The 14651-nt window shown below is 39.7% G+C and overlaps 1 protein-coding gene across 1 annotated transcript in view; it reads left to right on the top strand.

The window, feature by feature from the left end:
- The first annotated feature begins 2444 nt into the window (after positions 1 to 2444).
- asic1b (acid-sensing (proton-gated) ion channel 1b) overlaps positions 2445 to 14651 on the top strand; it is a 152180-nt gene continuing 139973 nt past the window's right edge. The window contains exons 1-2 of the mRNA XM_044168448.1: positions 2445 to 3948; positions 11305 to 11500. Coding sequence (XP_044024383.1) covers positions 3587 to 3948; positions 11305 to 11500 — 558 coding nt within the window. The 5' untranslated portion in view covers positions 2445 to 3586. The remainder of the gene's footprint in view (positions 3949 to 11304; positions 11501 to 14651) is intronic.

Genomic DNA, 14651 nt, shown 5'->3' with positions numbered 1-14651 from the left:
TCTGGGATTTGTGTGAACCTGTGTACAACTGTTTGTATGCATAGATGCATGTATAAATATGTTTGAATGCATATGTGTGTTATGTGCATATGTGTATTCTGTATGTGTGCAAATGTGTGTGTATACACAAGTATGCATACAGTACGTGTATGAGAGTTTGAGTATTTGTTTACAAATTACTGTTTTACAAAGGAAATGTACACCTGGACCTACAAACATAATATGTGTATATAATAAGTTTCTGCATAGAGTATATGTGCATTTGTGTACAAATATGTGTGTAGATGTGTGTGTGTGAACAGGTGTGTGTCAGTACCCTTGAATGGCTGTAAGATGGGTAATGAACCTGAAGCAGTAACATTATTTTTTGCGAACTTTCAAGAGTGTCTTTTCTATTACATAAAATAATTTTTAAAACATTAATAACAGATATCAACTGTTTCCGATACTTATCTAATTCAAAAGTAATAATAATTATTATTATTATAATAACTTTATTTATATAACACTTTTTTAAAACAATGTTTACAAAGTGCTTTACATACAGTAAACCCAAAAGCAGCAATACAGAATAAAAATAAAGGTAATATATATGAGATAAACAGATACAGCTAAAAACACACCAACAAACAGAGATACCATTAAGAACAGATCAAAACTTTACATACAATTGTGTGCCGAAAAATTATGAAAGATAGGAGTAAAGGGAAATGCAAAAGAAATGCAGGAACCCCTCAGCGATTCCAAACTCCAGACGACAGTGCATAGGGAGTGAAGTCACATAAAAGCTTGTTTATAAAAATGTGTTTTTAGAAGGGATTTAAAAGATGAAACAGATTTTGCTAGCCTAATTTCCTCAGGCAGGCCGTTCCAAAGTACTTATCTTTTTCTTCTGGGTAATTTTTGTCTTTTAGTTACACTTCCTGTGAGGAGTAAGTTCTTCATGTGGACCTCTGCCCTTTTTTGTTCTGAGTGCTAAAGTGACCTTTTTGGAAACTAGAATGTGTCTGTGCCCTAATAGCCAGCCCGCCTAATGGGAGGCTTCCACTTCAAGCTGGCCAAGTGCCTCCTATGCACCGGTATAATGTTAGGGCAAAAATAGACTATAACTCTTTAACTTTTCACTGCACTGACTTAATGTTTATTGTTTTTAATTAACACCGAGACAGGGCAGGATGTTGATGAGCAACTAGATGAATGTTTTCCAAGCTTTTCCACTTGAAAATTACAGATGAACATACTCAAAAGCCGTGTTTCAGACCTCTTCACCACCAGCACTGAATACAAATGAATCCCAGTGTGTTAAGTCATGTGTAAATGCAGAAACATCTTTGTAAATCTACTTTTAACCCTGGTCCTCACCATTAGCACGGAACACCACACACATTGGTGGGTTTTGCATCTAAGGGCCAGCAAAGGCTACTTTAGCTAATCCACCATAGTCACATGGCGGCTATTTTCCTCTGACGTCCCACTCAGGGTGGGAAGCTATACATATGTTGTTTTACCTTGAAATATGGCCCAATGTCCCTCTGGATTTTCACTATCCATTGTCTATTCAGTTGCTGATCAATCGGGAAGCGGTGATATGATAACAATTTGTCAGATTCCCTATGTTTATAGGACTTGCAACCTGGAACACAGCAGTACAACATTATCCTTTAGATAACAGCATTTGAGCTTCCCACCCTGGGCATGACGTCAGAGGAAAATGGCCGCCATATGACGCATTACCCTTGTAATGTTACTTTTCTGTTACAATTTCTTAACGATCAGCATTTTTCTCTTAATAGCTGAGTTGGCTTACCCTTAGAAATAAAAACTAACTCACTTTACGTCTCCTGTAAGTGATAAGATAATGTCTTGTCACCATTTTGATTTATAAAATACAAATAGTAGTAAACCTTGACTTAGCCTACAACTAGCTTGGATGATGTTTTTTTTTATCATGTTTTAATATTTTATCAGATGATGTTTTAGCTGAAAGGACCACAAGAGGTGTAACAGGTGGCGGTGATAACGGAAGTAAAATTCATTTTTGAAGTAGCTTGCTTCTGGGTAAAGACAAAACACAAAACTAACTCCATATTTTTATTTAGCTAAATCCTGTTTTGTGCAACGTTGTTGTGTTTTCTGTGTTGTTCATTTGTCTTTTGAAATGTTTTGTTTTACCACCATACGTAGCTACAACATTACTTTGCCGTTAAGGTTGTAAGCTTAGCTAGTAGCCGAGCTAATTTAGTGTTGCTTTTTAAAACCTAGGGGAAATAACTCACTTTATATCTCCTGCAAATGATAACGTAATGTTTTGTCACAATTTTGCTTTATCACCTGAAGAAAGTAAAACTTCATGCTAGCTAGTTTTTAATCATGTAAGCTAGCTCAGAGAAACACAGGTAAACACAGTAAAGGGACAGCGGTTTAGTAATGACTTTTCGAGTCATACTGTATCGTCATCGCTGAAATTGTAATCTCAGTACACTGACGGTAGCTCGCTTCTGGGCAAAACACAGGCATTGCAGAAGTGACACCGATGTTGGACTTCGTCATGTGTAAAACACATGCCGTCCTAGCCTTACTCTCATTTGGAGGGAATTTAATTGATCCTGGCAAACCGCTACCGCAGCTGAGGTGGTTTCCCCTTTCCGCTGAGCTTTTCGGGCGGTAATTGCCTTTTGCCAGGTACACATTTTTCCCCCAGAGCACTCTTATTCAAGGATAAACCAGCGGGAATCCAAATATACCATAGTAATTATCCCTGCATTGTTGTGGAGGCAGCTCGGAGGAGGGGATGGATGCAAGCGAGCGAGCAGAGGCGCACCGAGGCAGCTACCTGACAGACCCAGTTCCTCTGTGATGCAGCTGTTTATGCCGGCTGTGAAAAACCCAGGACACCCCGACGACTGCTTTTAAAACGCTAACGAGCGAGAAATCAGTGGCTATTTGTTATTCTGCACATGTTTGGATTGCATATGAAGAGCAAGGAAAGCCATGTCTACTCTCTGCCTTACACTGAGAGAGAATATACCGCCGCTTTGATTTTCTAATTCACATTTCCCTGTTTTCCTCGCCGATGTGATTTGTCCTTTTTTCCCCCCTCCCTTCTCAACCGTGATCTGTTTTGTTTTTTTTTTGTTTTGTTTTTTGCAGACCTGCCCAGCGCTTTTGCTTTTTTGTTTTCAAAATATCAACTCGGTAATAATACAGAAGTGTGCGCGGAGAGGACAGCGTTGGCATCTATCCATGCGCGCTCCACACCGGGCTATTTATTATGGAACTGTGACCCCATCCGAGGTAGCCTACAACACATGCTTTCCCCATCTACACTTTCCCCAAGTGTTTTCATGCAAGGACGGGGTGTTTCGAGGATATATTAGCTAAAATGCTCTGAATGTCGGGGTATTTTGCCCGCTGTCAGTGACGCAACATCTCACACAGACTGCTTGAGAAATACATGCGTAGAAGGGCGTGAACTTGCAGACACTAACCTCCTTCCCAATAATAAAGCATCTACTTATCTATAAAGCCAGTTCCTCCGTTTGCAACCCCCTACCCTTCATTCATCTAAACTCATTCCGGGGACATAATGGATCTCAAAGCGGACTCGGAGGACATGGACTACAAGCGGCCGGCTCCCATTGAAGTTTTCGCCAGCAGATCCACGCTGCATGGCATCTCGCACATGTTCACTTATGAGCGGATGTGTATCAAGCGCAGCCTGTGGATTTTGTTCTTCCTGGGCTCCGTGGGTGTGCTGGTGATGGTGTGTGTGGACCGGGTGCAGTTCTACTTCCAGTACCCCCATGTCACCAAGCTGGACGAGGTGGCGGCTCCGATGATGGTGTTCCCCTCAGTCACCTTCTGCAACCTCAACTCCTTCCGCTTCAGCCGGGTGACGCGCAACGACCTGTACCATGCTGGGGAGCTCCTTGCCTTGCTCAACGGCAGGTGTGTGTGTGTGTCTGGGTCCCATGTACTTTACCTGTGTGTTAAGGGCTGCCTGTAGCCTACAGTAGGTCTACCTGTTGGTGTGCATGAAGTCAGAGGCAAGCCTGTCGATGATTAAGTGCTTTTATAGCAGATATCTCATGATCTTTGATTTCCTATACCTATAGCTGTAAGTTTCATGTAGGTTAAAAGAAACTACTATTCAGTACACAGACTCCCAAACAGACACACTGGCTGCTTGGATGATAAGGTTTTGCCTTAGGGATACCCATCTGTGAGGATTTAGTAGTTGTTGATTCAGGATTTGATTGTGTCCACTGCACACAATGAGAAAACGGTCACAAGATTGAAACATTTAATTGAAACAGTGCATTTTTAATTTGGGTATATTCTACTGCAGTTATCATGAAACCAAACTATTCTTTATGCCAATACAATTCACTGAAAACCATTAAATCACTAAATCCCTGAACCCACTGACTACATTCTGAAACTCCCTCTTTAGATATTCTGTAAAGGTAAATAGTGCTGAAGCGTTACTTATTAGGCCTTTAAATCTACAAGCTACTAGTGATTTTTGAACTTATATGAAATTTGATGTTGTCAGTATCCTCTTGGAAATGTAACCTTAGTTTTGCTTTGATGTCTAAATTGTCTCAGGTGAAATCTTATATGTCACATGGAAGTGCAAAGCAGTGTTTTAACACCTGTCTCACTGGCTGTCGCTGTTAGGCCATGGGAGAGGTGCAAACAACATGGACAAAGCATGCAAAACCTTTTAAGGCTCTCAGTGAAAATGAACTTGGACTGACCTTAGCCTGAGGTAATTGATACAAAAAGCTACAGATGAAAGGTGTTTTTTAAAAAGTGAGGAAAAGGCTCAGAATTGCAGTTGGTTATTTAATAATGTAGTGGCATTACAGATCATGTCAGCTGAAAGCCACACTGAACATAAGCTGCTGTATTAATGCAACCATATGCAACAACATGAAATATAATCCTAACATCTATCTGTTGAAATATGTTGATACGGTATCTAATTTTAAAAAAAAAAAAAAAGGAGAAAGGAACACATTTCATCACAGATCATGTGAATCCCCCAGGTAACAGATAATGGATGAGCCGTTTCTAAGTGGTTAATATAAAATGATGGAGAAAATGCCGCTGGTGTAATTCCTTGCCTCATCATTTTACATTTCATGTGATGCGAATATCTCAACACTGGATAAGTAACCGAGTAGACTTTTAAATCCCCTGCTGACAAAGTGTGGAGAGATGTGTGTGTGATTCACAACTGCCGTGCCCTCCCTTTACACTTGTTGCTTTCTGCTGTGCTTTGATCATTTAGTCTTTCGGCAGCAATGACAAGCTCACCGTTGACTGTTGACTGCTGACTGTTGACAGTTTCCTTTTCTGTGCCACCCAACTTATTTTGATCACGGTAACCAAACACACAACACGGGTTACTGCAAAATAAAAGATCTACTACATGCAAACTCATCTTAATACCATCTTGAACCCATTAGTCAGTGTATTTTTAGCGTATTGATCCACACAGCTCTGCAGCCCAAGGCACAGTTGCAGAGTGCCTCAGTGGTACATGCTAGAATGACATAAATCCATCTCCCCGTTTTCATACCGAATATCGTTGCTCTGTGACCTCTATATATGCATCCATATTACAGGTGATAACCTTACAGGAAGGCAATAGATTCCATTGCTTGGGGCTGCAGTTCTAGTGTTTTGTATGGTACAGATTTCAACCAGTGTGTCTACATCCTACGTGGATTTGTTTCTCTGTGTTTGTACTGTCAGCTGTAATGGCAGACCATTAAAATATCAACATAGGCTTCTACCTCTTTTATTTATTAGTGCAGGTTCAGACAGATTTCCTGTAAGAAGTGAGATGCACCTGAAAAAAATAAGGGCACTGTCTGAACAAGAGAGAGGAAAACAAAAATGAAAGCAGTGGCACTTGCCTCCAAGTGACTTTGGAATGAGCTGACTTCAGATGGAGGGACAGAACTGCAAGCAGAGGCAATTAACTTGTGTCTCGTAAGCTGTGTGATGAACAAGTCCTTATCCTTGTGTAATTAGGGCTGTTTGTTAAGCTACAGAGTTGTCCTGCTGATTAACACTGTCATCTCTCTCACTGTTTCTTGCCCCCTCTGTTCCATTTGGCCTTGGGGGAGACTCGCCCATACTTTTTACCCACTTAGAGATCAGAGACAGTATGTGACGTTTTCTTAAAAGATGACAAGGCAAGGTCTTGGACTTACTCTTTGACAGTCTCTCAGAAGTAGAAAAAGTACTGTGTGGTAAGGACTTTGGAGGAAAAACAAAGGAACTGGAAACAGCTTGAATCTAACTTGTAGATAATAAAAGTTCTTAGGGTTTCCTATAGACACTGCTTTTAAATTAAACATTGATTGGGTAGAAAACATTTCAGTGGGAAGGTTCTAGATATCAGCCAACATGCTGTGGGTTTTGTTAGAAAATGGCAGAAGAAAAACAAAGTGTCATGTGGCTGTGAGTCTGTGTCCATCACTGTCTCCGTAGGAAGCAGCAGGCAGTCTCCACCCTTGCAGGGATGCCACACTGTCTTACACGCTATTATAGCTGAGCTACTAACTTCACCTTAACTTTCTCCACTCCAGCAATTTATGTACCAAAAAATCAATCACTTTCTCATTGTGTTTTTGCAGGTTGAAATCACACTTGGCAGTGCAGAACATCACGAGTAAATTGCTCAATTTTATTTTTATTATGTCGCAAAGGCAATTATATGGTAATTAACGAAAGAAAGGTCATTATGGAATAGGTGTTGGTTACGTGGTGTATACTGCCGAAAAGTGTTGGATCAGCTCATGAAAGTCAGAGAAGCGAGTATTCGGCTTACACAGTTCTCGAGCTTTAACGTGTTTCCTGAGCTTGCAAACATGCTCTAAAGTCACATAAGCGGTGTGTAAAGTGGCACGAAATGTAACGCTCGATAACTTTGGCTGCATTATCTGTCTCAGCAAGATCACAGGTCCTAATTGGGATTTGACTGGTGCAAAAAGTGCTTGGGAAATGACATGGGGAGGCCACATCATCATACAGAAAATGCAAACTCAAAGAGTTGGTTCTAAAGCGGATTTTTTTTCAAATGTGGGTTCATTTACATTTATATTATGATTGTTCACCAGAGAGAAGATTATCATTGGGGAGGCATAAGTAGGCAATTTAGTCTAGGTCAAGGTTTTTAAAAGATCAAATGTGATCAAGGTGATGCATGTTATTGCTGTATTTTGCTTCTTTGATTTGTTGGGTGTGATTGTTTTTCAGTGAAACAGAGATTTGTTTGGGTTCGCTTCACCTCTCAGTGACATTTGTTTGCATTTCTGTGATCTTGTTGCATAATAACTGTGTCACAGGTGCACCATCATTAAGATGTGATTATCAAAACTCTGCAACCAGGAATCATTGCAGTTATTCATTTTCAAGGACACTGCACAAACAATCTGATCCTCGTTAGTATATGAGTTCAATTAGTGCTAATAGGATAATTACCTGAGATTATATTAAGATGTGTTCATTGTTGTGTCACACAGCCTGTGGTATTAACACCAACTTAATACAATGGGAGTATGAACTGCTATGGAGGAAGATTTTTTGTTAGGGTTTTTTCTGACTGAGGGTGTACACTTTGGTGACCACAGTCTCACTGTCAAAGTTCACCCAGTCAGTGGTTGCTAGTATTTACTCACTCTCATGAGGTGGCAAAGTGATGCAGATGCTCCTTCATTCGTTTTAGTCCCCGCAAGAAAATTAAAGTGCTTGTGGCCCATAATCCAATTTAGTCTCCCCCCGCCCCTATGTAGTGAGTTTGCCGTGATTGCTTTAGGGAGCAGTGGCAGGGCAATATTAAAAATCTACCCATATTATTGTGATTGTATGCGCTTCAGCTAAAGCCTCCTGACTTGGGGATCTGAGCACGATGTCTTAAGTGCTCTCCTGGCAGCTTTGTGTTGCTTATAAGACAGAGGCTCAGGATACAATTCAATTAAGTTCGGAATATACCACAACAGGCTGTATCTTCTTATTACAATAAAGCATGACAATGAGTGATGTAGTCCCAGTGTGGGCCAGAGTACTGAACTAGTTTTGAGCTGTGCTTTTTTATCAAAGATACAACCTATTTCACCTGCCATTTCCAGGGCCCCATGAACTTTTCCAAACGTTACCATTCCTGCACTGATATTATCAAGTAAATCAGTTATAGTATCTTAATTTATCAAGCTGATTTAAATTACACAACATTGCGGGAACTGGGAAACATAATACATCATAATCTGTAAAGTAACAAACTGTAAATGATAACAAAGTTGTGATTCTCATTATAACTTTGTTTGTTGACATTTTTATTAGACAGTGACTTGTTGTTTCTCTCTAACACATAGGATGGTTTATTTATTTATTTATTTATGGAATGCATCGCACTTGGTAATGACTGTCTTTAAAAACAATGACATTAATACACTAAAGACAGCCAGATCACACATTTACAGTGCATAATCTGCTCACACATTCACACACAACTGCTGTTACGAATTAACCCTACATATCCTTAATTTACCTTGATATAGTTTCAACAACAGCCAGATGTATTAAGGACAAAGGAGCGGCTAATGAATAACCTTTCTTGGGTTTATCATCTATTTAATCTATAAGCAAAGCGGCCACCTGCACTGTCTTGTCTTTAGTCTGTTACTGCTGCTTATGCAAATTCTTCTTACATTCTTACATTCTTTTTATTAAACAGATAAATAAAAAGAAGAAATCTCTTAATGAAAGTGTAAAATACAAACATCATAATCAGCTTTCATAATCAGAGTTGATTTGAAGAGTTTGCTTTGAATTGTGAAGAAAGAAAAAAGAAAACACTGATGGCAATACTGATTTTACTCACTGATTGTGATGTGATGTTTATTACATGTAGGTGTGATAGTGACTGTTGAATCTTTGTATTGGAGGAGTTATTACATAAATTGTCAACTGTATTTAACTTGTGAAATATCTGTCATATTCTGCAAGCATTTAATTGCTCTTAGGTGCCATGTTGCACCTGATGTTGATGTTGCAGTGTTGAATTTTACGACAATATTGTGTGGCACTCAGTTCAACTTTTGGTCAGAATAAAAGTATCAATCTTCTCTGTCACAGCACTGTTAACGCCATATTTAACTTCACTTCCACCATGAAGCATGACGGATTCCCATCTTTCTTCAGTGTCATGAGCACCGTAGAGAGAAACAGTCCTCATTTCAAATTACAGCACATACTGTCTCACATGGTGAATATTTTATTTCATTCTGTTTGTAGCATGTAAACAGCGCTGTAGCTGCCCTGGAACATATTACATTTTCTTGTAATTCGGTTGGGATACGAGTTGAAAATACATCAGCAGTTGAATATTAAGACAGTGCTCACAAAAGAAATTATATAATATTTCATTTTTTATTCATGGATCATCTTACATTATTCCCATCATCAAGGGACATAATCTTGTTCATGAGCACCGACAAAGCTTGACCTTGTGGAATTAAAAAAAAATCCATTAAGATTTACCACCAATTATGGTTTGAAATAGTGCCCATATCCATGAGAAATAACTCCGCTGTCAGCGTCCACAAAGTCATTCACAGATTTATTGTCAGAGGATAAGGGTATGCCTTTGTCTCTCTCTGTCTCTCATGGTTTTCAATTCTAATTCTGGTTTCTCCAGCTTTGAGACACACTTATTTATGTTTGCAAATGTAAATTGAGCTGTCCAAAAGTATTACAATAACACAATACATGAACCCTATTATAAGATGGCTGCTGCTCTCTCACATTACACACAAATTCAAGACTTCGTATCAAAACCCCTTACCTTACTACTTTGCGGTAGTCTAATGTGGAAGAAATAGAAGGAATAACTACCTTGTTGCTCAGTTAATTCAGTGCTATTCACTCTGATAGACTCTGTGTCTAAACAAATTACTCTCATAAGTGTCTGTCAGTAGTGATTAGTCTTAGCACTCCATAATTTGAATGCTTGTACCACTGATGGCCCCATCGCTCAGCAGGGGTCATCAATGGGCTGTCTTTTCTCCGAGCAGGGCCACACTAGTTAATTGAGGTTAATTTGTATCTGTGAATGGCTGTGAGCAGGTGCTGGAGGTTGATGGTGGTTGTCAAGCAGAGGCATGTCATGAATGACTTCCCCAGTGTTTTCTTTCTATGAGTATGGCTATTGTAGTTGAGCTTCTTCTGGTGTGTGTTGATACATGCAAATTAATCGTACTTTGTCATGTGTTTGTGTGGAGTAAAGAGAGACAGAACGTGCTTCCTATACCTACATGATACACCTGATTATGCTTTGCACTTGCAGCAGATGGTCTGTGAGGTGTTTTGCTTTCATTTAAATGCTAAATAATCCAAATACTCTTTTCCAGAGTGCGCAGGATCTTCAGCCTGAATTACAGCATTATGAACATTGTTATGCTTACTATGTGAAAACGCACTGCCACCACAGTTAATCCTAATTTTTTGGCAGAATAATTAACATGCTTGTGTGAAAAGAAATATCCCCAATAATGAGCCATTTTCACCCATGCAGCGCCACCCATGCCACAGCTAGGCTGCCAGTTTTAGACAACATGTGGATGATATTGTGAGATCTTGTTTACTGCAGGTCTGGGAGAGCTGGTACGCGCATACTGTGTGCACCTTTCATTCAGTAAGAGGGTGACTAGGCTCTTTTTGCTGCTTCACGATTACTTTTTACATGTTAATCCTTATTGTCCTGCCAAAAATGCTTGTCTGCCAGCCAAAAAATTGCACATTTTAAAATGGAATTGAGGTACAGCTAAAGTTGTGTCTTGCTCTACTGTGTAAGGGAATTCATTGAAGTCATGTATATTTTTTTACTCTTTCATGGGTAGGTTAAGGTTTTGTGTTTGAAGATGATTATGTTTAGACTCTTAAGATATAAAGTCCGTGAAAATTCATTTTACTATTTTGATGTCTACTCTGTTGTTTACTATTCATATCTGAGTTTTCATTTTGAAGTAAGCCATTTCAAAAATACCTTTTCTCATGATTCATACAGCAAGAGGAGTTATAAAAAACGTTTGCATGTGATTTTGAGATTACATTTGTTTCTTTGAGAAAAAAAAAAACAACTAAACATGGTCATGTAATCACAAAATTACAGTGGTCTTATGTTGGTTTTATACCAAAATTCAGTAAATTAAGCGATCAGACAAGGGTGTATTTATGAATGTGCTTCCTCAGACCCACATTAACTAAGTCCAGAACCTTCTCATCCAGGTATGAGATCCGGGACCCACACATGGTGGAGGAAAATGTCCTGCAGATCCTGAAGGAGAGGGCCGACTTTGACAACTATAAACCTCGCCCCTTCAACATGCGTGAATTCTACGACCGAACGGGCCACGACATCAAGGACATGCTTCTCTCCTGCTACTACCGAGGCATGGAGTGCAGTGCTGAAGACTTCAAAGTGGTGAGTCAGGCGTGTCAATAGTTAAATGTCCTCTGCAGGGCCAGCTGAGGCCTGCCAAGACGAGGGTCAGCTGAGTATGTTTGCATTACAAGGTCAGCGCTGATATAGTTTATTATAACATCTATATAATATGACCTCTGTTGAGCAATTATCACTGAAGTTTGGTTTTGGGAAATGACATGGCGGGATATATAAGGTAGTGAATTGTATAGACTGATTTTTATCCTCAGTTCAATCTGTGATGCTCCATCAGTCCAGATCCCTTTGTTCCCCCTCAGAATGGGACCATTATGTACACTGTGACTGACTCACAGGCCAAGGGCTACTGAGTGTACATCTTAGTATGGTGATACACACCATGTACAAGGCTGCTACAAGGCCCTGCACTCTGGCCTTAGTGAGATAGTTTACAGTCTCTGAAAGGTTGAGAAATGCTGTCATAAAAGGCTGAAACTTGGTCTTGAACCCTGGGTCAGTGCCATAACACTTGCTTTATGAGTAAGAAGTTAAAAAATCTGTTGCTTTGTGAGATTTTCTGGGAGTGTTTGTTTTTCTCATCTATCCAATGGTTACAGACATCCAGTAATTACCTGCTACCTGTGTGACCTTTATAGCTGCTGTACAGTGTATGGATTCATCAGATACAGCAGCAGTAAAAACACTAAGCTGTCTGAAGCACATAGGGTGTTGTCCTGATAGTGTAGCTATGGTTGTCATCAGTTACTGAACATTTTTTGTCATGACTGTCTAATTACAGCCACGGCATCTGTTTATATTTATAGAGACACTAACTGCATTATTGACCTTCTTCTGTAGGTAACACACTCAGACAAGAACAATTGGTTGGTAATTTAATGTGTATTTTGCTGACACCAGGAAATTTACAAACATAGCAATTACTTTTGACTCGTTGCAGAAAAAACCCCCATAGAAAATGAGCAATTCTTTTTCTTTAATTTGCTGGATGTTTGCTGTTTGGTGCTGGGCAGGTAGTATACAGTGTGTTTATCAGAGCTTGTTTGCTGCTTACTGCTGATGGAAATAGGGTTGATAAGAGCGGTGACTCTCAACAATACAGTAAATGTTTTAGCTGTAATACAATACAATGAAACAGAGCTGCAGAGTTGGCTGATATTTCTTTGTGTTTGTCACCATGAATGATCCTTTCAAATTACACGTACCTTTTGATTCAGATGAAAACATTTTTTGGTTATCATTTTAATTTTCCTAATGGTTCTTGCTATTTTATTGTGTGAGTAAGTAAGGCATCAGTTACTGTAATTACGACATTAGTGAGGTGGGCCACCTTGTTTTTGCATTTTTGTGTGTGAGGCATATCTTTAATGATGCTGTGAAATTTCTGCAATGTAAAGCCCTAACCAGTTTAAGAATTTAAATACTAAATTCATTGATGCTGAAATGGAATTATTAATAAATACAGAAAAAGAGTACCAAAACATTTAGATGGACACAAGGCAACTCCAACTCAGAAAAATAAGTTTGAGGGGACAAAATTAATTAATTAAATAAAATTGAAAAAAATCTTTAAAAAAAGAGATAGCCCCTTTTTCCTTTTGAAGACAAGATAAGATAGGCTCAAAAGAAATAGGGGGCTCACATTAAAATGTTACACATTGCAACCTGTGGCAGCCTGCTGTGGGAGAGTGAGCTAATCCAGTCAGAGCAACTATCCAGCAGATGCTCATGCCAGAGCAGGTGGCCAGTGACAATGGCACTGTATTGATAAGGTTGATGTCTCTTGAGAATCCCGTGATAATTGCGACCTAATACACATTTGTGAATGTCTCATAAAGAGACCAGTCGCCATAGATCACTGAATTTCTCCTCTTTGGTGCATTTATTAGTAGATAATGAATGCTTATTTCTGAGAAAATGGTACTTTTTGTTTCAGTGCAGCTCCTCTGCACACCATTTAGTGATGTGCTGACCCTGTATTTCCTGTCACTTTTAAAAGAAGTTATCCCCGCCACAGCCTTCTATAACTGGAACAGCTCTTTAGAGGCTGAGACCTTTCCACACAAAACTGACCCTCACAAATTGCATGAACCTTTCAAAGTCCAGTGAAGTGCGTAGTTAACTACAAAAATCTCCCCCCTATATTTGCCCAATCCTCCAATAAATGCACATGCATGAAGAAAGAGGGTCACGTTCAGATGACAAGAACCAGTTTGATAAATAAGATGCATGTCTGTCGGCAGAGAATGTGCCGACAGACATGCATTATTGACTTAATGACTGTCCTTCAGTGATCCCAGCCCCCCCCCCATATCCTGTAAAACCATGTAATACAGCAGTGGCTGCAACACAGCCCACATGGTGCAGCTCCTCTAATTTGCTGATGTGTCCACATTTACTGTAGTTAGTTGTGCTTATGGCAGATGGTGCTTCGCAGGGCTCTACTGTGTTAGTACAGTAGTGGACCTGGATGGAACAGCTCAGCAGAGAGCACTAATGGTGTGGAAAGAATCTTCAGTGCGATAGAAAAATAAAAAAAAAGTATGATGAACACTCCCACCAGCCTCGGCCTCCAAACCCCAGAGCATGGAAGCAGTACAAGTGTGATTAACACTGTCGGCAGCTTCTGCTTTTTTCCCCCCAGCATCGGCATCGTGCCTCGCTAGCTGCTCCCTGGCTGTGGAAGATAGCCAGAAACAAATGGTCTCCGCTACATATGGCATCAGGGAGTCCAGTTGCATCGCATCATTTTATCAGTACTCTGATAAAGATGGAAAATTAAACAGTCAAACTGCAGCAAGGGTAACACTTAATGCTGGTGGTCTGAAATGGGATGGTGAGAATCCACAATATAATACTATCTAATGTACTGATGGATGAATAGACTTGGATGTTTCACAGCTTCTACTACGTCACACTTGATTTCACATTGTTACGTTCACGTTCAGGTGTTGAGTCCACCGTTATCCAATCAGAAGTACAGTATGTCCTTGTGTGAGGCCAATGTTGTCATCAATTAATTGTCACTGGTCCCAATACCCAGTGGGATATATAACAAATTTTCAGTCATTACTGCTGAAAGTATTACAGATTGGTAACGTTCTCTATCTATGGCCCCCTCAATTCCACTCCCTCTTTCTCCTTGGAAAGACTTTTTCCTAATTAGGAATGCAGA

This window comes from Siniperca chuatsi, linkage group LG2 (genome assembly GCF_020085105.1).
Source record: "Siniperca chuatsi isolate FFG_IHB_CAS linkage group LG2, ASM2008510v1, whole genome shotgun sequence".
NCBI classification, from domain to species: domain Eukaryota; kingdom Metazoa; phylum Chordata; class Actinopteri; order Centrarchiformes; family Sinipercidae; genus Siniperca; species Siniperca chuatsi.
The sequence above is the reverse complement of the archived record's forward strand: the minus strand, read 5'-3'. Positions and strand labels throughout refer to the sequence as shown.